At 40.0% G+C, this 26,054-nt stretch overlaps 1 protein-coding gene across 1 annotated transcript in view; it reads right to left on the bottom strand.

Moving 5' to 3' along the window:
- spock1 (SPARC (osteonectin), cwcv and kazal like domains proteoglycan 1) overlaps nt 1–26,054 on the bottom strand; it is a 128,783-nt gene that overhangs the window by 12,222 nt on the left and 90,507 nt on the right. Inside the window, exons 5-6 of the mRNA XM_075481323.1 lie at nt 24,069–24,201; nt 6,934–7,054 (exon numbers count right to left, since the gene is read on the bottom strand). Coding sequence (XP_075337438.1) covers nt 6,934–7,054; nt 24,069–24,201 — 254 coding nt within the window. The remainder of the gene's footprint in view (nt 1–6,933; nt 7,055–24,068; nt 24,202–26,054) is intronic.

Here is a 26,054-nt window from a genome sequence, read left to right on the forward strand (position 1 = left end):
AATGTAGGCTCTACTTGTATTGCCAAACAGCTGTATGTAATGTTGCTGCCTCTATAGAAAGAATAAAGATGAGCAATAATGTTAAGACAGCGTCCTTCCCGTCACTTCACAATTCAAGCTCAAGCTGAACCAGATGACAGTTAGTTATCAGATGGATACGAGCTGAGTAATCATAAAACGTTAAACCAGACTTCTATACATTGGTTAGGAGGCAAAAAGACTTAAAATTTAATACCCTACGGGTGGTAGGAGATATCACATCTCAGATATTTAAGACCTGGAAATATGAACATTTGAAGTGTTTACCACAAAGTAGCACTTTCCGTCATGAACCTGTTTTTATGTGTTTACATATCACAACCACCTAAGGTCCTGGCTAGGTTTACCCACTAAAACTTAGCCAGGACCTTAACTAGGTGGTAAAACTACTTAGTTTTAGTGGGAACAATTTTTGAAAATGAAACTACATATTTAGGGTTAGGAAAGGATAATTGTTTTCATGTTACAGGATGTCATTGTGTTGATTGTGTTGATTGTGACACATCAATTATGCTCACTTGTTTGCATGAATGCTCGTTAAATGAGCCTAATTACTGGATAAATAGGTAAAACAAACAGCAACATATAATATGTATTATCTAATAACCAAGGCTTGGCAAATCTTCTAACCAAAATGACATCTTCCCCAGTCCAATAAATTATTTACGCATTCAAATGTCTGATAGACTCTTAGTTTGGATGCATACATCCTGTTGTCCAGGTTTGTATTCCTAGTACAACTAATTTGTTCCTGTTTAGTTGCCATGAGAAGGTGAATGAGTTACATTTGATGTGAATCACACCAGACGGGTTAAGGTGTTGAGATAAATGTGTCCTTCAGACTTCTTGATGTATAACGCCGAACATCAGATGTGAGGCCTTGAAGTCCTTAGTGGCCTCCTTTATTATCTATAAGTAATTAACTAAGTTTGGCCGATAAAAGAGAAGGAGAGTCTCTTATTCCAGACGTAAAAAAGGTTGGTGGTGATCACCTTGAGACTTCAGCAGCATGGCCTGATCAGATCAAGATGATTAGGAAGATGGAGAGGGAGAGGTTGCTGAGAGAGAATGACAATTTTAAACAGGGTAACAGAGGGAGAAAGAAAGGAACTGCAATAGTCAGATAAGAGATATGAGGTAGATAGAAGGTCAGATTCATTAAAAAGATACAAGGTTATGTCTGATTTTTCTGTGCCCCAAGCTATCAGCTTTCCAGGGCAATCTCACTGGCAGTGAGTTAAGGTTAGCCCAGATAATGATCAGTAATACACCGTGTGCTCAGACAGAGAGACAGCTACAGATAAATACAAGGAAAAATGCAGACAGGTTGCAAAAATAGTATCACTCCTAAGGTTAAACTTAAACTGTTTTTTTTTGTTTTTTTTTATCTAACTCCCAACTCCTCAGATATTGTGGGACACACATCTCCTCCAAATAAAGCTTTGCCAGGCATTAACACTTCTCACCTGGTGTATATATAGCAATGCTAACTGTTACTTTGTTCAATTCAATATGCACAGTATCAGAGCTTTGAAGCTAAATGGAATTCAACCTTCTCATTAATCTGTTTGCATTGTGCCTCCGAGGCCTGGGTAAGTTGAGGAGAAGAGGAACATCCATGTTATTCAGAGTTTGTGTGGTTCGTTCATTACTGCACTGGATTTAGTTTCAGTGATATCCTTGTAATGAAAAGTGAAATACTTTCATTGCGTTTTGTATTCAAGGCACTGTCAGAAACCAGAAACAAGTGCAGCTTGTCAAGTGTTAATATGTGGTCTATCAAGCTGCTACCAATAGCAGTTTCGCTGCCATATTACGGCAAGTGTGTTGAAACCTCTAATTATCAAAATTGCCGTTATTATCGTGTGCAGGATATTATAGCTGCCGCAAATTACTGCTGAACTGAAATGTTCATGCGGTTACTTTTTTTCTTACTTGGCTGGTCATCTTTCAGGCCTGAAATACAGAATGGGAACGGGCCGTATATGAAGACCGCCTCAATAAGATGAGCTAAAAATGCTCGATTGGCACTCCGAACACTTGCAAGCACTCTGGAGAAAATCTCTGAGCAACTGGCATGTGTTTGGAGAGGATAGGAAGTATGGAGGCAGAAGAGAGGAGAGCCCAGTCTGTCCTCCTGTGTGCTCTCTGTTGTAGCTGTAAGACAGAAATGCCAGGGGAAATAAATCTAATTTAGTTAGTGAATTCATCCCTTTTCAGGCTCAAACAGCTCTCTTTGTCAAGTCAATGTCTTTGTTCCACAGTAGCTGACACAAAACAAACAAAGTATTTTTACTTTAGAAAATATCCCAGACCGTAACCAGCACTGACGTGGGACTTTGCACATGATCACCTGCTGGATCACTTTGTGCCAGCTCGACTCAGTGTTTTTCTACAAGAAAGTGTTGATGCTCAGCATCACGGCAGTGCTGCCTCAGGGGAGATGACAGATCAAATTACATCTCTGTGTCAATATGCTAACCTTTGTCTAACAATCAGACAAACGGCTGCAATGGATTTTTAGCAGACAAATTAACAATCAACAAAGTAAACTTTAAATTATGGTCTAATCATTGATTTTCATTTTCCAAAATCTCCGTTTCAGACTATATATTTTTTTTACTTTGCGTCATCTGTATGGGAACTGAATGGCCTTGTGAAAAAAACAGAGGATGGTTGAGCTCTATTTGCAACAATGCATCTATTTTACAGTTCACTGAACAATGCCGAAAAGGGCACAAAAGGCAGAGAGTGCCAAAAAGTGGAGGTGGAGTGAACATTCTGCGAGGTGAAGGGCTGGAGACATGCAATAGAAAGCACATGAAAAACAAATAGAGGTGGTGTGGTGTAGGAAAATATGTGACTGACAAACACACGTGTACCTCATAGGTCTGCATTACGCTGATAAAGGTTAGTGTTGTTGAAGGAAAAGTACTCAAAATTTTTTATTTAATGCATACGGCTCTGACTGGTTAAAAAAAAAAAGTCCACCCTGAATTCCAAATAAATTGTTTGCTGCTGCATGCTTCACATTTGCAACTATATCGTTGTAAGAAATGAGTGAACAGCAGAAATGAGAAAAACAGAAAGTGGTTAATCTATAAAAGCTGCTTGATGCCTTTGTACACAGGTGAATGACTTAAAACAAATTCCCAACCAGTGACACTACATTCATGGTTCGCAGCCTAACTATGTAGCTACTGGGGTGTCTTAATGTCTGCTTAAATTTAAGGACAAATGACGTTTTTAGCTGTATAAAAGCTAATAACCAACAGTGCCTGTTACTGTCTCATATTATGAAAAAAAAACAATTGTATAAGACTAATATTAGTTTAATCATACAGATACACCAGATAAAGAAGTGAGTGGGGTTTGGATCTGTATGAGTTTTGCCCCCAACGGTTCTGTGATGTTTATCAAAAAAACATAATTTAATACAGTTGCTTGAGTGTAAAACGTTAAGCATCTCTTTATAGATGACAAGATGACAACATTGGAGAGCGTTGGAGAGCATTGGATCAAGCGTCAAATGGTGAGAAACAACATGGAAAAAGGATGTGTAACATTTCTGTTAGTTTATTTCTGGTAGTTTATGTATAAAAGGTGACTGGACATGGTCATTGGGAGAATGAAAATACGTGTGATAATTCTGGCACATTTGTACCAGAGCCACAGGGTTGTGTCTGCCTGTGTTCATTTACTGTGCAGAACATTCAATCAGACATTTTCTTCAAAGCCTAAACCCTAAAAAAGGAATTTTGCATTATATTTCCAGCTAAATTTAAACAATCTAGCAATAACAAAACTGGTTATCCTAACTGGTGGACATGATGACAAGTGGTTAACTACTTAGAACGTTAAAGAAAGGTGCCTCAAGAATTCCTATTTCGTCTCCTTTAGGACGACAGAAATGTAGTTATTTACAGTAGAATTCCATCCTCAATAGTATATCCTCGATTCTTTTCAATCAATGGCAAGAAAACCGCTAAGGGAATACAAATAACGATGATGAAGTGGTGCAACACTACACAAAGCAGTCCCCAGAACAACAAGAAACAAGTAAGAAATTATCAATGAGTGTCCAAAATTCAAATTCAAGGGATATATAGGGTTATATAGAGTATATATAACTAGGGTTAGATAGGGTGTGATATTGACCCCAGACCTAATCAGTAAACTGTAAATTAGACCTCACTGACTAATGTGGAGCAAACTTTGTTTTAGCCTCCTCAACAGCAGCTTTCCGAGAACTTTACAATTTAGTGTGGATATAATGACTCGAAATACATAGTTATTTTTTCCTCAATTTGTCTAATCTGATGCCACTGATATCAACGTTTCAGTAATTAAAATCACTAAAACAGTCTGACTTAATTTTCCCATGAAATTAAGCGATTCATTTTATAAAATGACAGCAATATCACTAGTAATTGAGATTAAATGAACAGGGCTCTGTCAGCTCTTTGGCCTCAGCAAAGCCATTTAACACCGCTGTAAGGACATAAATGCCACTTTAATTAGCTTAGCTCTGCCTGTCCAACATTTTACCTCTCGACTTTGCCTTTCAAATCCAGCTACCGTTCTTTCACACCGATAACATCAGGTGTTTGTACTTTTCTTGTACTTGTACTTAAAAATTATATTTAATTTTTGTAACAAAGAATTTCTGTTTGACAGTTGACCCAATCTGATTGCCCTATCAATGGTAACACACACACAAAATAAAAATAAAACAAAAAACGGTCATTTTTGTAATATACAGTTTAAAAACATATAATTACACCCTTACAGTTCTAAATTAGTAAACAATTTACATATTTATTTATGACATTATGTCTCTTCTACTAATCTCCAACGTAAAAGCAACAAAGAAATAATGACGCTATTAAAATGATGCTTATGAAACTACAGTTGCAGGTGCTTCGCAGACTAGAAATATTTAAGCAGAACTCTGCTTATGAATGGTCAAATCCTGCTTGACCCTGTGGCTATCGGTAAACACGGGGTAGTGATTGCACTTATCAAACTGCTGCAATCTGTTGGCTGTTGCTATGGGAACAAAATATGACACATGATACAAACACACACATTTTTTTTCCCCCTTCACTTACTGCCATCCCCATCTGTTAAATGTTATGCCTTGCTGATCTAATCGATCAGGGAGAGGATATGACAAACGCACTCTTTATTAATCCCTGCCAACTATAAATGTACAAACCTTTGGACCTGCTATTTGATTGATGGACTTAGGACAAGTTGACAGAAAAGAACAGAGATACTCATGAAAAGAGTGGGGAAAAAAATGGATTCTCTTTCTCTTCACACAAACTCATCAACACTGTTTGTTCCCAGGGCCAAGCCTTCAGTGAACCAAAGACATAATTACAGCTTTTACTGAACAAAGTGGGGAAGAGGAGGGTGGAGATGTGTGTGTGTGTGTGGGGGGGGGGGGTTATGAACAGAAGTCCAATTCGTGAAACACTTCTCTCAAACTGCTTCCAATCTGAGAGTAATTTGAGTGTAAGATAATGAGAGAGCTGTCATTAATGAGCAGACGCTTTATATTTATTTTAAACACTGCTGATGAACCTTAGTATTTATTAAAAATATATCAGACCAAATTAACCAGGCAGATATTAGAATAGATTATAGACAGATAGATAGTTTCACTACAAATACACTATAAAACCATTCCAACACTCCCCTGTTTGAAAGAGAGGAATTCTGTAACAATAACAATCCATCCTTTTCTGTGCTACTTTCCTTTAGATTGCATTTCTCTACCGGAATCCTTCCATCCATCTGCTGAAATCCTATTTTCATGACAAACAATGAGACACACACACTCACTCCATCACCAATCCCTGCTGCTGTCACAGAAGGGGTAGGGGTGATGGGATGAGAAGAAAATAACATGAGTAAGGGAAGAGATGACAGGAATGGGAATCGAAACACCTAGAATTACCGGAGAGTATGAGGCATAACTGGTGAAAGGGGCTGTATGTGTTGTAACGAGTCACGGAGGTGTTTCCGAACCCGCAAATGGCTTGAATATAGATCAGTTTCCCTTAGTCAACTCTTTGTGAGCACATCCCAATTTCCCACTACCCGCAAAAGCATTTACCTGAAATATCGATTAAAGCTTTCATATAATAACATAAAGAGAGACAAAGAGGACAAACTAAGTCACTTTGGTGTAATAAACAAAACTGGGACTAAAATCTATATACTTGTAGTTGGAAGAGTATTTAGATACTGCATGTGAAACTAAAATAAAACTTAAAATGATAATCCCATTTTTTTTCTGCATCTATACATCATATAACATTAACACAGCCACAGTCTGCAGTAACAGCCCATTCCACAGTTTTTTGCAGTAGAGCACCATGCAGTGAACTGTTTATCAGAGAAGAATAAGACAAGCTATGTAATTTGCTACTCTAGCTAGCTTTGACAAACTAATAGTCAAAACAATAGACAAAAATATGAAGAAGGTTGTCAGCCTCTGCATGCTTGTTTCCAGCCTAGACATGCTCGTGACTAGCCTTGCAATGCCGATGCCCAGCTGAGACATTAGCATGATCAAAGGTGATAATCCTATGGGTTGCAGACACATCCCAGAATGTGCTGGTCAAAGGAGTAGTCCCCTTAGCCTTCTCATCTGCCACTGCTGGGCACTCAGTTACCAGCACCACATGACTAGCTGATTTTGACAAAGATTTAGCCTCAAAGTACTATAGTATAGCCTCTACCTAGAGCTCAGTAGCACGGATTTGGCTCCTTTAACTGTAACGTGCCAGAGCCGAAAAGATGAGGGATTTTACCCAAATCTAGAAACACAGTTGTGTTTCTAACTAAAGAAAAACTATATTAGCAAGAGGATCCAGTACTGACCAGCCTTCTCTGTATTATGTGGTGGTTTGTTGAACTCGTGACCGGGCAAGCAGGGGCACAGTCCATCACACCTGGTGGAGATCGTCTTCCCAGATAAGCAGCTCTGAAACTCCAACTTGCACTGTAAAAAAAAAGTAAAAAATAAACATACATTAAATATATTTACATGTTGGTTTACATTTACATGCTGCTAAGTTGAAGACATTCGAATGTCTTCTCTGGCTCTGAGAGGAAGAAAGATGAACAAAGTCATCAAGTCAGACACTGTTGTGGAGAAATTAGAGTCGAATCCCGCGTTGGTCAGCCGTCCATTGGGGAGTTTATTGAACAAACCGTCACAGCGAATGTGCATACAGAATGTACAAAATGTCCGACGAGCCCATCTGGTGACACCCTTTTATACCGTTTTATCATAACAAGTGTACGTGGCCCTCTCTGGAGGCGCCTAGCTTTCGCAGTTTATCATAAACACGCTCCTTCTAACTATCAACAATATTCTGAACCAGTCAACAAGGCACAGGATGTAACTAGGCCAGAAGTCATGAACATGTCATGACATCCTTCTCCCACATAGTCCCCCCTGAAATCACTTATCAGTGATTTAATAAAGAAATAATCTAAAATGAAAGAAAATCATCCCACATAGTTAATTAAGAATTAATTAACATAATCAACACTAAATTATTCTAATAATTCTACAATATCAATCAACGGGACCATTTTGAATAAATGAAAAAGAAAATATATATATGTGTACCCGAATCACATTAAATGATTAAATTAAATTAAACGATATTGAATCCAACAACACTACAAGTCTTACATTGCCATCACACTTGTCCACTGTTCGCAGTGCATAGGTGCGAAAAACCCACCGGCTGCTACTTTCGTAACTCATGTTCTTATCTTGGGAAAACTCACCTACGGCCCCACCCCACTTGGCGACCGACCACTTTACCAAGGTCGCACTCCGAACAGTTGACTGACACAATTGGCAATGGACATATCAGTGATCAGTTTTGATTGATAATACACATAAAGTGAATACACCACCTTCAAATCAGTTAATCACCGTTTTGTATCAAGTACAATACATAAAATTATGGATTATCACACAACAATAGTAATAAAATGCAATGTAATGCAGCTCCTCCAGTCCCGTCCCATCTCCTGTGCTCTGGTGTCGTCTGCTTCTGGCCGAACATCCGTCCGGCTGGGTCTGGAACTGCTAAGCTAACTCTGGGAGGAGAGGTCGCCAGTACGTCACTCCCAATCAAAGAGATCTTCAGCATCTCTTCTCCCTGTCAGACTAAACTTGGTTCCACCCTCGAGGAAAGAAACTTGTGAACCGTCCGTTGATAACCTTCATTCGTTGACCCGCTCTCCCATGCGTTGGTCCTCAGACCTGGTCTCGCATGGTCATCTGCCTCCTGATTCCTTCCACTGTTCGTTTGAACAGCACTTGCAGCAACCACCTTCTCAGAATGGGTATAATGCAACACACCAATAGGGAAACCATCCTCACTATCAACAATATTGCTATTCCCGCCTTAACTGTCATCGCTCCCCCTTCTCCCAAAATCCCAAACAGACCAGTCCACCACCGTTCACCTCCACCAGCATCACACGTCAGCTCCTCTCTCCGTCCTCTGAACTTCTTCACGGCTGTTGTAACCGTTCCAAACCGTTCTAAAACTTGTCTGTTCTACCAAGCCATCATACTCGTCTCATGTAGTTGTTCTCCAAAGCCTGCAAACCCTTCACCCGTGTAGTTAAGAATTCCCTGTTGGTTGTATTATATGTAATTAATCCACTCACCATTTTGTCAAATATGATTCCCTGCAAACCAGCCTCAAATCCAGCTGCAATCTCCCTGCGTGCTTTGAGCTCAAAGGAATCCATCTCGGCTGTCATTTGCATCCAAGTAAACGTGCTTATCCCTGATGTAGCCATCACTCGATCTTTTAACTCTCCCTTCTTCCACATCCAATCCTAGCATCTCGTTTACCTTGTCATACACTAACACAACCGATGTATTCATCCTCACCAGTGCCCAAAAACCTATCTCCCTGTTGGGTAGCACATTTAACAAAACATGATCTCCACACATCCCGTAACTCTCAGCCACTGGGTGTGTCTGATCCCCAAAAAGATATAGAGTTAAAATGATCATTTCTATATTTTCACATTATTGATCCAAATAAATAAATCCCAATAAATCTTGTTTTCATTTAACATTAGTACTACCTACGCGAGTTCCAAAAGCATCCAAACTCACCATTGTAATCTACTCTATAATCAGTGGGAGGCCCCTCCTGTGATGTACTCAGATTCAATTCCGCACAAGAAGACTCAAATTTGTGGCCCTCCCTTATTTTGAAAATAACTATGTAATTTATTTGGCCCGAACATCAATCTGCACTTAATACCACACATAGGAAACAATAACCGTTTATCCCCCTCCGATGTGAACCTACCTTCTCTGCATTCCCGTTGCTGGACCACCGCACAGTCCCTGAAGGTGTGTGGCTCTGGAACAACAACAGGCAATGCTCCTGGAGCGTCTGCGCATATGAGACACTCCGTCGCTGTCAGTTCTCTCGTAGTGTACCATGCCCGTCTATACCACATATCCTGTGCTGCCTTAACCCATTTTCCACAGTTACACTGTTTTCCCGACTCCACCTGTGCATGTACACTCCGTCTGTTCTTGGATTAACATGATTATTCTGTCCTGTTGTGCTGATGGTATCAAGTCCCCCTAGCCTTTCCCGAAAAATCTTTCTATTCTTACAACCATTGTGAACAACTCCTTCTGACCCAATCTGACATGATCTTACCAGATTGCCCCTTTGTCGTGGCGTCCAGAGGCGGTGATTTGGTCGTCTCCTCCACCGGACCCATGATCCCCACTTCCTCAAATCGTTTCTTCCATGAACTTAAATTCAAGCTTAGCAGATACCTCCTCACGACTAGCTCTAGTGTGTATTGCTGGCAAAGTTTGTGGCGTGGCATGGTCTGAGTGGGTGTGTACTGTTGCATCATACTCATCTGACCCAGGCTGGCTACTTCCCTGCGGGGTGGCTTCATCACGGGACCCTTCCAGCCTCTCCTGTTTGCGGGATCCCGTCCCACATCTCCAGGCTTCGTTCTCCTGAGCCCATGCTGTCGGCCAACACCCACACCTGGATGCTCATTAGTGTCAGAAATCTTAACCTCTTCCTTTCGTTCATCCTTTCCCTCGGACTTAACTCCGTCTGTGTCTTTAGTCCGAACCTTAGTGCAGTGATTCAAATGGTACCATGTGTTGCTACCTTCCACTTGAACTGCTGTTGATGTTGCTCGCACCATTGTGTACGGTCCTTTCCGTCTTGGCTCAAGCCACTTCCTCCGGAACACTTCGATGTGCACCTGGTCGCCCGGCATCACTGGTCTCTCAACCAGCTGTTTGAGACCTGAGTCTCTGAACTCCTCCTGTAGATAGATTGTTCTGTGGATTGCAGTTAATTGCTTCATGTAAGCTGTCCACTCTGTTTGCACCTGCTCAAGTGGGGGCCCTTCAAATGGACCTCTCAACTGAGGTGCCGGCATGGGTCGACCCGTTAGCATTTTATGCGGTGTTAGTGCGTGACTCTATGAGTCTGCATACGATAGCTCATTAGTGCAAGCAGCAAAGCATCTAGTTTAGTTTAGTTTTTACGCACAGATTAAATTCAATTTCACTTTCCAGGTTCCATTGATCCTCTCATGCATCCCTTGACTCTGTGGATGATAAACGGCCCCACAGCGCTGCTTGATTCGCAGCTGCTGCAGAATGCCTCTTGCACTTTTATAAACAAACACTTAACCATTATTTGAGCTAATCTCTGATGGAAAGACAAACAGATGAATCAATTCTCTTACCAAAAAAATTTACGACTATTTATCCAATATGTATGCCCAATCTCCTTGTGATGGCGCGACCTCTGGCTCCAGTAACACCATAGGTGCCAAAACAGCAAGCCGGCACTTTGATGCTACTTTTGCTGCTTCACCAGCCACGATATTACCTTTACCAACCATTTTGTTACCTTTACGATTATTTGACACTGTATCACTGCCAATTTCCAATTTTCATGACTGCAATCCGCTCCTCCATTTGGACCTCCTGTCGCGCTGGACTTCCGTCTGACCTCCTGAACCCTCTCTGCTTCACAACTGCTCCAAATGAAGAGAAAATATCATGGGCATATGCAGAAACTGTGTACACATTCGTAACCTTACCTTTCACCAGTCAACATGCTTCCGTTAGTGCCTTCAGTTCAGCCAACTGTGCCGAACATGGCCGTTCACACTTCTCAGCTTTCACCGTCACAAAGTTCTCCACCTTCCTGTTTCACAACTGCAAAACCTCATGATCACCCAAATGATCTCACAACATGAACCATGCACAACATAAGTGACATCAGCCTGCACAAGTGGAGTTGCTCCTAAGTCAGGTCTCAGTTTAATGTATCTCACAGCTTCTGCCACACGCTCATGTGGTTCTCCTTCAAACTCACGTGGAATGACTTCCGCAGATCCGATGTAGTACACCTCTGTATTCACATCTGGATGTGTCAAAAGATGCACAACCTGCAAACATCCTGTCCGAGTCACAACATACCTACTCTGATTTATTAGTTCTGAAATCTTATGGTTTTTATTGGAGACATATAAGAAAAATGGCTTCTCATAGACTAGTGTTGGCCGTTTTGGATGACTTTTGCTAATTTCGTTTCAAATTTTCAAAGGCTAACTTAGCCTCGGTTGTCCTCTCCAGGTGTGCTTTCAACCTTTGATCTTTGGATCTTTCATGATTCCTTCCAGAGGAAGCGCATTTTATTGCATAATCCTCCCAAAAGAAGATCATACTTGTTTTATTTTAATTTCACTTATTTATTCATTAGTTATTTATTTATTTATTTTGGACATGGCGCTTTTCTTACTCCCTCCAAGTAGGATGGAGAGATATCAGTAATTCCCTATGGGTTAAATAGATACTCTAATTCAGACTATCAATGCTAAAATTTAAATTAGAAACTCTGTTCCGTTCAAATTTTAGAACTTCGTAATAGTGGCACATTTAAATTTTAAATTCAGAAACTTTGTTTTGTTTTGTAATAGTAACAGTGACCTATTTAAATTCCAGTTCTAGAAACTTAATAATAGTGACACACTTAACTTGAAAACTTTGTTTTGTTTTGTAATGATGACACACCTGAGGGCGGTTTTTAAACCCTTTTGAGTACGTCTAATGTAAGTGTACTTCTTACCTCTATATGTCAATGTAAACCAATACTGGGATTCCTCTGCCAGAGGAACGCCTTGGACCTGCCGGGCCACTTGCTCCGCCCCCCAGGGACTGGCCACGGTCCTGCCGAACACTCGGGTTTCTCGGTGCTCTCGGACAGCTGTAAACAAAGTGTCCCCTCTCGCCACAGGCCCAAATCATGCCCCCGAGGACCTTCGTCCTCCTGGTGCACCTCTTCTTGACCTTTGACAGGGTCGACGATGGACTTGCCCCTGTGACGGCTGTTCAGCGGCCCCCGCTGTCATGGCCTCATTTCGTACCTCTTGCTTCGCTTGCAGTTCTTCTAACTGCAACCGTGCAAGTTCCCTTTGCATATCCTTCTCCTGATCCTTCCGTTTCAGTTCTTTTCTGTATTTGTTTACTGCATGCACCACGTGGTCTCGGAATTGTCCATGTGACATTGAATTCAACCCCACCACATCCTCCAGCCGCCCCTGAGCTGGGGCAGGCAGAGCCTCTTTGATGGAAACTCTGAACAATGTCACCCAAGCTGGGCTCTTCTCGATTTCTCCCTCAGACTCTTGTCTCCATTTCTTCAATTGTTGTGCAATGTATACAACCGGACTCTCTGTTCCTGACAGTGGTTCCCCCTTTAATGCTTCCAGGTCCACTCCCACAGGAAACTCAGCTCGTAACGCTCTCCAGAGTGCAGCTCGATATGCATTAAAGTCAGTTCCATCAGCTCGGTGGCTCAACATCCAGTCATTCTCACTGTGTCTCAAAATGCCCTCCATGGTAGAAGTTCCAAAACACAGTGCCCACACTGCCTTAATGTGTCCAACAGACAACAGTTTATGCACAGTCTCTTGTTCAAAAGCTCTTATCCATCTACTTGCACCTCTGTGAATGTCCGGCAATCGAGCAACCAGCCCCCCTAGGTCGAGCGTCTGCCACGGCACATACTGTCCCTGCGTCATTTCTATCAAACTCGGTGCTGACGCTGTTGGACTCTTATGTTCTTCAGAAGATGCCTTTTGAACTGGAGGTGCCAGTTCGGGTGATTTTTGGTATTGTGGGAGCTGTCCCCCTGCCTGATCTGAATTACAGATGGCGTCTGGCTCAGGAGCTCCATGACTGCTTGATGTAGCTATTTGTAGTTCTGGACGTTCATGAGATATTTTGTGATCTTTTATTTCAGAATCTCCTTGTATGTTTGCTGCTCCCGGCAGTGTTGGAAATAGCTCTGCATTTTCAAAGAAATGTAAAACTTTTAATTCAAGCTCTCTTTTTTCCTGTCTCTTTTTGCTTTTGTCCTTTGGTCTGTAAGCTTTAATCCTTTGTTCCATAATCTTACAGGTAGTTACATTGAAAGTGCCACCTTTTGGCCAGGGTGAGACGTTAATTTTTGTTCGTTTTTCCCATTTTAGAGATATCTTTTTAATATCTTTGGAATGTTCAGGATGTTTGGCGCTGATGATTATTGTTGGTGTTATATCCATTGTTTCACCTAGTTAGTTCCCTTCTATTGTCTTTTGACTTTTTCTTTTTATTTACTTATCTATTTTCTAAATTTCCCTTATTTATTATTCGTATTCCCCCTTTTTTTTTTTTTTTTTTTTTTTTGAAAGTCAATTTAAATGCACTAATTATTTAACTCTAATCAATGCTAATTTAATGCTCGGCTAAATTTAGCTTAGATGCAGCTAATTACTGGATTGGATGTTGTCAATGCTAATGTTAAGGTTAGCCTACGTTAGCTTTAAAAGCTTATGCTCTAGGTTGTTTTTTTTTTTTTTTTTTTAAATTAAATTAAACCAATGTTAATTCAATGTTAGGCTAATTTAGCTTTTTGACTTCTGGTTTGGAGTTCGGTTACTATTATTGCTAATGTTAATGTTTGCCAACCAATGCCAATTGATGTTAGCTTCCTAGCTGTTGCTAATAAATGCTAACCTCTTGCTAATTAAGATTTAAACCAATATTTGCCTTATTACTATTGCTAATCAATGCTAATTGTCTTTCTGATCAATGCTAATTATGGCTAATGAAATGCTAACAAATGCTACTAATGCTAACCAATGCTAACTATTGCTAATCAATGCTAGCTGTATTTCTGATCAATGCTAATTATGGCTAATGAAATGCTAACAAATGCTACTAATGCTAACCAATGCTAACTATTGCTAATCAATGCTAGCTTCCTTGTTGACCAATGCTAATTGAATGCTAATTATGCTATTCAACGCTAGTGATTGCTAATCAATACTAATTATTGCTAATCAATACTTGCTGTATTGCTAATACTACCCAATGTTAATTTATTACTAATCAAAAGCTCAGTTAATGCTTACTCTGTATGAAGTGACTCAGGCTAAAGGCGTTGCCCCAACTTTTGTTCACATCCGGATGCTTCCGATCCAATCCACACACAATGTCCTCCACCAATCCAGATGATCCAATGTACGTCACAGCTACGTCAATTCTGACCAATGAAATAAAAATATTTTTTTTTTTTTTTTTTGACCAATGAAATCTGAACACACCTCTAAATCTAACTCCAGTGAAACACGTCTGAGACACGTAACTTCTAACCAATAAAATATGAACCCACCTCTAAGCCTGCCTCCAATGCACCACGTGAATTTCTAACAAATCAAATATGAACACACGATTACCTCTACTTCCTAGACTGTTATTAGCTCCTCCCAAGCATAACAATTGAACCAGACATAACAATTGAACCACACCCCAACTCAAAATGGCGTTTGTCACACTTTTTGTTACAAGTTAAGAAAGAGGAGGAAATACAAACTTTCAGCTGGACAGAGAAGAAATACAATTTAACACAGAAATAACAGTTGCACTATTCTTTACCTCGAAATGGCATTTGTTAAGAAAGAGAAAGAAATACAATTTAACACGCTGTGGACAGGGAAACTACAAATCAAAAGATACAGAAACAATGCATAAGCGAGAAACTTTCTTTATCAGGAATGTCACATTCACGTCGAACGACGTGATGACTCAATGGCCTACGGACAGAACCTCTTCCTTAGGAATTGCGGAACCCTCATTACTCGACTGATAACAACTCTGCAATTAGCACATTACCTAAAGGAAACTAATAATTATTACAGTACAACCATAAATTGCCCCTGGAAGACACAAGGAAAGAAAATGTGATCACACACGAACATTTGAAGCAGCAGGAAACTCTCAAGGCCAGAGCACGCGCCCACACACCAGTCGCGGGAGCGCGCAGCACCCTCTGTCCCCCTGAGAGCCAAAACACAATTCACTCGCCTGTTAAGAATAGAACTTTAGAAACTTAACACCAATCACAGCAGTATTCAATAATAACAAGATGCACTCAACGAAAATATAGAGTCTTAAAGAAAGAAACCCACAGCGTTTAAAAATAGCAGCACATTTCGGCAACAACACCTTATTTCCCCAAGTTATTAATGCGGCAACTATCACAATTAAGCAGATTATACCAATGAAGCAAATTATGACCATAAAGCCAGTTATAATAATGAAGCAAATCTAAGTGTAAATTAAAATACTACGAATACTCAAAAGTCAAGGGATGATATGAGTCAGAACCTTTTCTCTTTTCTTCTTTTTCTTGATTCACACAAACATCAGATTTCACACACACATTGACAGACACAGACAGAGACCGGTCCCACACACTCATACCAAGTCAGTCGATTACCAAATCGGTCGATCAAAGTTTTTGTGTCAGTCACCGTTCAAATCTTCACATTTTTAAATTATCAATTTCTTTCATTTAGACTTTTAATTTTTCAGGAGATGTTGGTGTCGGCAATATATGGAATACAAAATGTGTTTTCCCTACAAGCCTTGTGATATGGTTTCTTGACCAATGCAGCAAATGCTGACGTGTATTTATCAGCTTCGCTGTGACCTCTTAATAATAATCTCCTGTGGTCAATACGTAAACGAATTTGAATTTTCTTCTCAAAATGTCTTTATACTGAGGTCTCGGATAACTCCAAAGAGTTCTAAGCAGATATATAAAATGATATAAACATATATACTTAAAATGTGCCCGTATAGAACTGGAATTGACTTTTTCAGAGTTTTCTTGAACTGCCGTTTTGATTCCACCTCCAAACTTTTATGTTCGCAAGTCAATCAATTACCAGCATTCGTCTACTCCTTGACTAGTGAAAATAATTTTCACATATATTAATGACTAATGCAAACCATAATCCCACGGTAGCCCGAACCCCCAATGCATTAAAGGTCGGCCGTCGGCTTTATGACATCACTATCAGCGGGTGATTTCCACCCTGCCTGCTCTAAAAGCGTATCTATTATTCCAGTTTAAACTCATCGATTTATTCCCTGCCCGAGCATGAGCGACTAGTCCTTCTTAATTATCACAACAATACATCAACACGACCAACTGCTCACAGCTGTCTGCTTTACAACTCACATAAGCTGCTGTTCACCCAATTTTATCCAAATTCACACATACGGCACCTCTTGGCCCACAGTTTCCCAAACAATTTCAGCAGCCCCTCTGCGCAGAAGTAAACAATGGAAGGGCTTACCGTGTGCAGGATCCGTCTCTCTCCTGTGTTCTTTTAAATTTGGGGAAGCCGGAAGAAGCCGTCAGCTGTGCTCCACTAACCAAGATCAACTGCAATGGTAGGAACAAAATCCCACCTGCCGGCTTGTTACAGCTGATGTCGGTTGTCGGGGCACAGAGGACACGCTCCGCCGGGATCCAGATGCAAACTCTCACGAATTCGGGGTCACCATTATGTTGTGGAGAAATTAGAGTCGAATCCCGCGTTGGTCAGCCGTCCATTGGGGAGTTTATTGAACAAACCGTCACAGCGAATGTGCATACAGAATGTACAAAATGTCCGACGAGCCCATCTGGTGACACCCTTTTATACCGTTTTATCATAACAAGTGTACGTGGCCCTCTCTGGAGGCGCCTAGCTTTCGCAGTTTATCATAAACACGCTCCTTCTAACTATCAACAATATTCTGAACCAGTCAACAAGGCACAGGATGTAACTAGGCCAGAAGTCATGAACATGTCATGACATCCTTCTCCCACAACACAAGTTTAAAACAACTTCCCCCAGAGAGGATTTAACGAAGAAACACTATTGAGGAGGTTTCATTGTAGGTTTCATAGTTTTTGGGAGTGAATGCTCAGAAAGTATAAATATTTTGTGCTTCGCAGAACTGTTTTGGATTTAATATATTTAACATACATTGGGCCTCATGCAAGAACATTTTCGTATTTTTATTCTAAATATCTCTTACTTTTTTCGTAAGAAGGTCTCGTACGAACACGCCACGTCAGATTCAACAAACGCTCTTAACTTTGGAAAAAGTGTGTAAACGACCTGCGTAAATGATGAATCCTACTCGTGCGTATCTAAGTTCACGTGCACGAGGATAGTAGATTTGCATACTCCACGCCCTAAATAATACCATATTAGGAGCTGTGCTTCCTCGCTCCTGTGCCAGGAAGTGTTGAGTGTTGAGTCATGAGAATGACATCAAGGCGCAAAAAGAACAACTTTAGGAGGTCTGAGCTTCCAAAAAGGAAAATCTGTCATTTTTAGCATGTCAGCAGTGGAATTACGGGATCTGCTAAAGCAAAGAAATGGGAAGCAATTACGAGTGCTGTTAATACCATGTCACAGAAATAAAAAAGAAATGGTTTGATATGAAAATGGCTTTTAAAAAAAAAACGTCTCGCCATGGGCAGGCGATCGATGACTACAACTAAAGCTGTGCAATCAGTTGTTGCCTCATCATGATGGCTCTTTGATGGGGTGGTCCATGAGGGATGAGGGGGGTCTTCTGGCACCACACCTTCTGGTCTGCCTGGGCTGGTTCAGGTGGAGACCCTCGTTCATGGCAATATTGCGCCATGAACGAGGTATCGAGACATACCCACCTGGTCTTCAGCTCAGTGCGCTCCACGACAGCACGGGTGTTTTGATGCGTATATGTGTCTCGTGCTCCAATTATGATTGGCAGTCCAGCCACGGGATGAAAGTCCCTCCTAATTTGTACTTGTTGGACAGCGGTGTATGGAAATTTGATGTACCATGGGTGATAAACTGATGAGAGCTTTGATGACCAAGGGGAGCGCACGACTCACAGAGGACTGGGACACCCCCGATCTGTCTCCAATCTCGCTCTGAAAGGTTCCAGAGGCCAAAAATCCAAGGGTGGTGAAGACCTGGACGTGTGGTGGAATTGGGTTTGAGCGGCGTGTTTTTCTCTGGAGTTGTGGCTCTAGCAAGCTGCATATTTGTAGCAGCACATTTGTCTGTCTCCACACGGTCTCTTCAAGAGCCTGACGCACTAAGGCATCCAAAAGTAACAAGTCAGCCGCTGGTTACGCTTCCCATTGACCTTGTTATATATAGATTCAAATGAACCTTCAATTAGTGCACAATTTAAGTCAAACAGAATAATGTCAGCATAATTATGGGGTATAATGTATATCTATTTATGTTTTCTTCAAAGTAATTAAATATACAATCCATTAGTCAAGCAAACGTGATTTGAATAACAGCGGACTATTTTACGAAACTCCTACGACAGGTCTGGATCACTCGTAAATTCTGTTCATACCTGAAAGAAAACGTAAAATACGAAAAGATTGGTGAATGCGCAAATTCTCTTAAATCACTCATACGCACGACTTAAGAACAAATCTGTGCGTACCAACGGTTCTTGCATGAGGCCCATTGAAAGTATATTTGTATCCCAAACAAAGCCTTTTGGGGTTTTGAATAATAAGGATCCAATTCAAGGCTTTGCAGTGTTTCCCTTCATTGTCTGCCTCAGCCTTGATGACCTTGATGGTCAGAGCAGGTTGAGTATCAGTGAGGAGCTATATTACAAAGGATATTGTAAAACAAAGAAAATGCTAGACACGATTATTTATCTTTTCGGCTTAATGGAAGCAAACAGTTTCTAGTTTTATTATTCTTATCTGTCCATTCTCTTGTGGCTGAAAGAGAGCAGCTGTATCTCCTGTACATGCGCCTTCGATGGTTTTGATGGTTTGATGCAACAGGCATCTGCATGTCTGCATTAACCTTGTAGCACCCACAGTTGCAGATATGCAACAAGCTTTTTATTTATTTACATTATTTATTTTAATTATATTTTTATTTATATTTTCATTTACATTACATTATTTGATTTTTTAAATTTACATATATTATTTACATTCATGTGTAATATTTACATTACATTTTATGTGCTGACAGTTGTCACAGCAATCATTTTCTTGGGTCAGTGAATTACACTCTGCTTTGCGGTGGTCTGTTCTAGTTCGTTCTGGTCTCGTTTGGTGTGGTCTGCTTTGTCCACCTTTCACAGCGGTAATGGGAGGTCAGGTCTTCATATTGTATCATTATGATTATTTTTTTTCCCTTTTTTTATTAGCTTCATGTGCATATTTTTTATTTACATTACATTTTTTGCATTTTATATGTGCTTCACTTTTTCACAACAAAGATCTGTGAAATCTGTTTGATTTGTTGTTGAATGGAAAGTTTATGATAGTGGCGTTCCGCACTTTGTATTAAGAATGTTCAATAAAGGTCAATTATAAACATTTTATTGTGGTAGCAGTAGTTACTGGTAAACTTTCACTATACCTTTTTTGCCAAACGATCTGCAGAGAATGACTTGGTTTTGTGAACAAAATTAATCAGGAAAGCCCACAGTTGCAAATATGCAATATTGCCTAAAATGATCAAAAATAGCCCAATTCCAAAAATATTGGTTTATTCCCACCCAAAAAGATGCAAGAAGAGCCTAAATGATTTTTTTCAATGATTATTCATATGCTTGGGTGCTACAAGGTTAATTACACAAGATGCTTAACAAGTCACGTTTCCATACATAGATGCTAAACATCCCCATATACTTCAGTTGCAACTGACATTTTAAAATCTTTTGAAAAGCACCTACTTATTCTCCCAGACTAAAAATCAAGAATAAATATCAAAAGACAAGCCTCCAGAAAGCAGGTGATTTCCTCTTCACGTGTTTTCCCATTGCATATGTTGTATATTGGACTAGGAGATTAGTCCAATGAAACCCCATGAAATGTTTATTCACTGAGCGTGTTGAAACTTTTCAGTTTTCAGCAGATGAATGTAAGTCACACTCTTCACATACATCATTCTGTACACTGAAGCTCCAACATTCAACTTTAGGAGGTTGGAAAAAAAAAAGCACTTCAAAGTGAAATTAAAAATTAGATGACAGCATTTCAAATTCTGGACTTTTAGTTTACATGATGTAACTTTGAACTTTTTCAGTGAAGCCGATTACAGAACAAAGTCTGCTGTAACAGGATCGGTGATTAATCTTTGATGAACTGATTTGTCCATTTGGCAGCCATGCAGAGACGCCATTAGATGCAAGGACACCCAGCGATATACTCTTATTCAATGCAGTACAAACCTAATGGAAAAAAAAGTAAGTAAGATGGACAACTTGTGAATGAAATTTAGCAGTCTAAATCTTGTTTCAGGTAAGTGAGGGGTAAGAATTCATTTGGAGTATTTGAGGAAAAAAATATCCAATTACCAGACTCTTCCAAGAGGAATAATAAATACTGAAATGAGTGATGTAAATTCTGTTTGCTAGATGATGTCAGCATGATACCATGACTGTGCATAAACATCTATACTCATATCATGCCTTACGCAGGCTTAGCCTCATCCTGCAGGCTCTCTCATTTCCCATGCTCTAATTCAAATTCATCATTTCCTCCCTGCCACTTCTTTGATGGCGCTGCTAATGTTGCTTAATGAAATTTGTTGACAAAGGAGCAGCTCTCCATTCTGTTCACAACATACGGAATTAGCTGTCTGGGGAGAGAGATGGAGGAAAAGAGAGAAAGTCTTGGAAATAGATGACCTCCCCTTGTCACTGTCAGCACAAAGAGAAGCCCCATGAATCTTTATGTTTGTCTTTCTCCAGGGGTTAATGTGGTTTTGATGAAACAGTATTTTAACACCTGACTTGGTTGAGTAAAAATAGGAGTAGAGAAAAGACAAGGGGAAAGAAGGGGAGCGGAGAAAAGATGATTTAAGAGGAGGGAAGTAATGGATTTAACTTAGTGGGCTGAGGCCTCTCAGGAGATAAGAGCACTGTCCTCTTAATAGGATATTGAGTGTGTGAGACTGTGTGTGTGTGGTTATGATGTAGGGGGCATGTAATGTAATAATAAAACATGAATAAGCTTGGACTGGCAGCTCACTGGTGAGCAGAGTTTAAGTCGGGCCACAGGGACCCATCACTCCACCAGCTAACCGAAGCCCTCCGACTAAATTACCGCAGAGAGCAGAAGGATTTCCCAGCCTACCCTCCTCCTTTTGTTCCTCTTCTTGTGTCTCCTTCAACACTCCTCCTCCTCAGCACATTTTCAGCTCTCAGGACAGCAGGTCATTATATAAGGCTGATGTCTCGACTTCCTCAAAAACATGGGGCTGAATCATTCTCAGTTTGTCTCATACTTGTGTGTTGGAGTATTATAAGTGTCAGAAACAAAGTGGCCCAGCAAGTCTAAAGGGAAGGTCTGGGAGAGTGATTAGGTCAACATACATTTTTAAAATGGATGTAACCACCTTGATGTGACATCGTGTACCGTTTTAAAGCCTATCTTTACTGGGAGACATCTTGGTTATTTGAAACTGTGGCTATGATGGTGGCATCTTGCAATGACAGGGTAGCCAGTCCCCATAGCCCACCCTGCTTTATTGTCTATTTTACTTTAAATATGACTATGATTTATCAAATGAAAATTCCGATGTATTAAAGAAGGCTTCAATAGTTATTGAGATTATAATGTATAAAAAGTTAACATAGACGTTTATACAATCTGAGGTTTGAAAATACTATTGATTTCTTGTTTCAGAAGGGGGCCACACATGAATTGATTTTTGCCATCTGAAACATCAAACATTTCCTAGCACTTCAAGTGCACTATTTTCACTGCTTTCTCAACTGAAGAGCATCCTTGTTGCTACGTTTCATTGCAGCCATGGTGGCCGGGCAATGTTCCCTGCCGGTGAACAGCTATGACTGACAGGTCTGCTGGTCTAATCCCAAAATGCCGACTACAGAACAGTAAAAATGGGTGAAAGGCCTGGAAAAAATCCGAAAAGATGTATCATTTTAACTTTGCAAAAGTAATGCTACTGGGTACCTTTTTAAGACTTTATTTAAACAGGACAAAATTGATATGTTCACATTCAAAATCTCTTTTGAGGATATCATAGCCAAGACAGACAGCAGCCCATTGAGCATTTACACTGCTACACTATTGTAAACACGTAATTTACATCCAGAAAAATACATTCAGTAAGCTATCCAAGAACAAATGGACCCAGCTGATGCAATGTGTAGCAGCCTACATGCAATGATGTTCAGCAACATGGATGTTTTTTGGTTGAGAAAGTAGCGACAAATGAAATAACTGAAAAAGTGACCCACTATGCAGTTCCACAACAAGGCATTCACTGTCTTAAATTGTTGAGGTTTCAGTTATTTTATATAGTGAAAATCATTCATCTTCCCTGAGTCCTGATTTCTGAATCTTTCAAACTGAGAGAGATCTGACTCCTGTCTAATAAGGCACTGACATACGTTGCTCATAAGTACTTCATACCACCTTACTTAGAAAAAGGAAATGTTTAGTTAACAACTCAAATTCATCTATGTCAACAACTTAAAGATCACACATAACCTCAGCCCATTACTTTTTAGCGAATAAAGTAACTTTTTGTGTCTACAACAAGCCTTCATTATTGCATTCTCACATCATGAAAGAGCTTTCATATTTCAATGTGATTTGAAACTTTCTTTAGAAAATAACAGACGAATAACGTCTCATATTAGACAACCCGTGAAAGCCTTTGCTGTAGCGGGTTTGTTCAAACAATTATTGTTTCGTTTTGGAGGAGGAGCTGTGATCACATCCAGTTATTTTGTTTCCTGCTGAGCTGAGTGATATAATTAATGTTTAGAAGTTTCACAGCACAGAAAAGACGAAAGGAAATCAAACCCTTTGTAAAAAAAAAATGTGTTTGTCTTCAGCCGCTATCAAAGATTTCAAGCAATGTCCCCATACTGAACAAGTGATAGCAGCTCAAACTAATGAGACCATTTTCCAATCACAGTATGACTCAGCTGTGTACGACTGTTTAATATTGCCCATTTGAATGATTTCCTCCCTGCCAGGCACACGGATGAAAACAAGGAAATTACGATGATACCAAAGCAGACGTCGCTTATAATCTACAAACTGTTATATCAAGGGCTTAGCTTCACATCTGTGTATTCCTTTTACGTCTGCCACCTGCTATCAATCGTCACTCACCTCAGTCTAATTTTCCTCTGCTCGTTGCCTTCTCGACTCATCACAAAGGTTAAACATAGACTTTTCTCCTCTATCATGAAATGGTGAATTTGTGTGTTACTCAGGGGGAGATATATGCTAGAGTTAGAGGCTACGAAAGTCAGATAAAATGATGAGGGGTCTCAGACCTTTACAAAACAGTCTTAAGATCATTTTCAGCTGATATGAAAACCTCTGAGGGTGTTCTCACTTCTCAGACATTAACCCAACAGAAGACAAGAACGGTTCTGTTTAAATCAACACAGGAGAACATAGGGGAAGGACACAGGAAGAAGGAGGAGAGTTAGAGAGAACTGGATGAATAGACATGCAAAGGAAAAAGAGGAGCATGGTTGGTTTCCCAACTGAAACCATTTGAATATAACACAATCAAAAAAGAAAAGACAAATATAAAAATGGTTATCTCACCTTGGAGGAGTAGGTGTGTCCATCAGAGCCACATACAGGAGTTGACTGAACGGCAGAGCACAGCTTACATTTTCCATGAGCTCCAGCTTCAAGTCTGTGCTTGTGGCCTACGCTGCCTTTCCTGGCTTTCACACTTTAAAGAGAGAAACAGAGGGAAATATGGAGCCCATGAATCTGAAACTTTTTCATTAAAGCAAAGACAATGTCACCAGCATGTGCATGAAAACAGAAGACAGAGATATTACAGTGCCAGAGGCAAAACGCTGTACAACATACGCAGTATATTGCACAATACATTTATGTGCGCCAGGGAAATTACTGTAATAACTTTACAGGCATTAAAAGTATCCAAACTAGCAAAATCAGTTCTCTGCTGAGCTGGAAGACCTTCTGACTGTCAGGGTCAGATGAAGCAGATCCTGAATGGTCCAAGAGGTCTCTTCAGTAACCACTGTAATTATGTTTGATCCAAATCTCGCAGCAATTTTCTATCCAAGTGCTCTCATTGAACACCCTGCTGCCTCCTGATTCATCTAGCAGAGATAGAATTAGAGCCAAACAGAATCTTCAGAGGGAAACGAATGTGACAACAAATGACAAAAGTGAACATGAACCACCGAAGTGAACAGGTGGCGATATTACAGCAATTTGTCTTTTCTGTGAATTCTTTAAAAACTGAAGAACACCAAGCAATAGATGAGTCGCAAGAAGCATAACTGGATCAGAACCATAAAAATATCAGACACTGTCCTGCGATAACTTGGATTTTTCAATTACAGTTCCATGTAAAGTAAAGTAGCTACTAATATGATAATAATAACACATTTATGCATAGGACACTCAAGGTCACTGTACAAAAGACAAGATAATAAAATAAAAATCAAAATACTGAAAACTAATAAAAGACAAATTAGGCCAAATGTTACAATTCCTTTTCGATCTTACAATATAAACAAACATGTAAAAATGCAAAAAAAATCCATCCATCCATCCATTTTTTATATCCGCTTAATCCGTCGGATGAGTCGCGGGGGGGCTGGAGCCTATCCCAGCGGTCATCAGGCGAGAGACGGGGTACACCCTGGACAGGTCGCCAGTCCATCACCAGTCCATCACTAACTAAATTGTTCCAATGCCAATGTTCTCCTATTCTATCCATTCAAATCCACTGCTGCTCCTACTGTCCTATCCCCTTGAACTTTTTGTGCGAATACAGTGAAATACTGTTTTGGCCTTGGTGGTAGACGTGCTCTCTGAGCAATAGTTTGAGTTGAACATGGAGAGATTACTGAATGAATATACCAGGCTTATACCATTGGACTCAAAACTTAGAGGACCTTTGATGTTTGAAGTAGCCTATAATTATCCCAAGAAGGGCCATAAAACAACCATAATGACTACAAAAATTCAACAAATGTGACTCAAAACAACCATTAAGAAAAGCAAAAAGGACACATTTATAGTGATGCGATACAAAAAGATCAAAACTGGATGTGTGAAAGAGCTACACCGACACAACTACTACTAAGAGACAACGAAAGTCTACAAAAAGAAATGCGAAATAAGTCACAAATTGGACCTACTCAAGAAACAATATGACCAGGAAGCGATGACCAACATGAGACACACGATGACGGAATGTAAAAACAAAACAACCCACACTGGATGTAAAATATAGAAAATGATAAACAAAGTGATACATGTAATGATGCAAAACGACCCAATGAAATACAATAAAGACATGAAGAGGTGAGATTACAAAAATGAGATTAAACTCTAAGATTAAAACTGACTATGACATTATACTAGACATCTGCAATCTACATAGAAAAGAGCTGATGGATGATCAATAGATATATTCACCTGAAACAGACACAAAGTCATCACCCTCCCTTACACATTCCTCTACTGTACTTTGGCACCCTGATGTGAGTTTCCATGGTGCTTTCATCTGTAAAGTTTCTTATTCAACAGTGCTTCAACTCC

This window comes from Odontesthes bonariensis, chromosome 13 (genome assembly GCF_027942865.1).
Source record: "Odontesthes bonariensis isolate fOdoBon6 chromosome 13, fOdoBon6.hap1, whole genome shotgun sequence".
Taxonomy (NCBI): Eukaryota; Metazoa; Chordata; class Actinopteri; order Atheriniformes; family Atherinopsidae; genus Odontesthes; species Odontesthes bonariensis.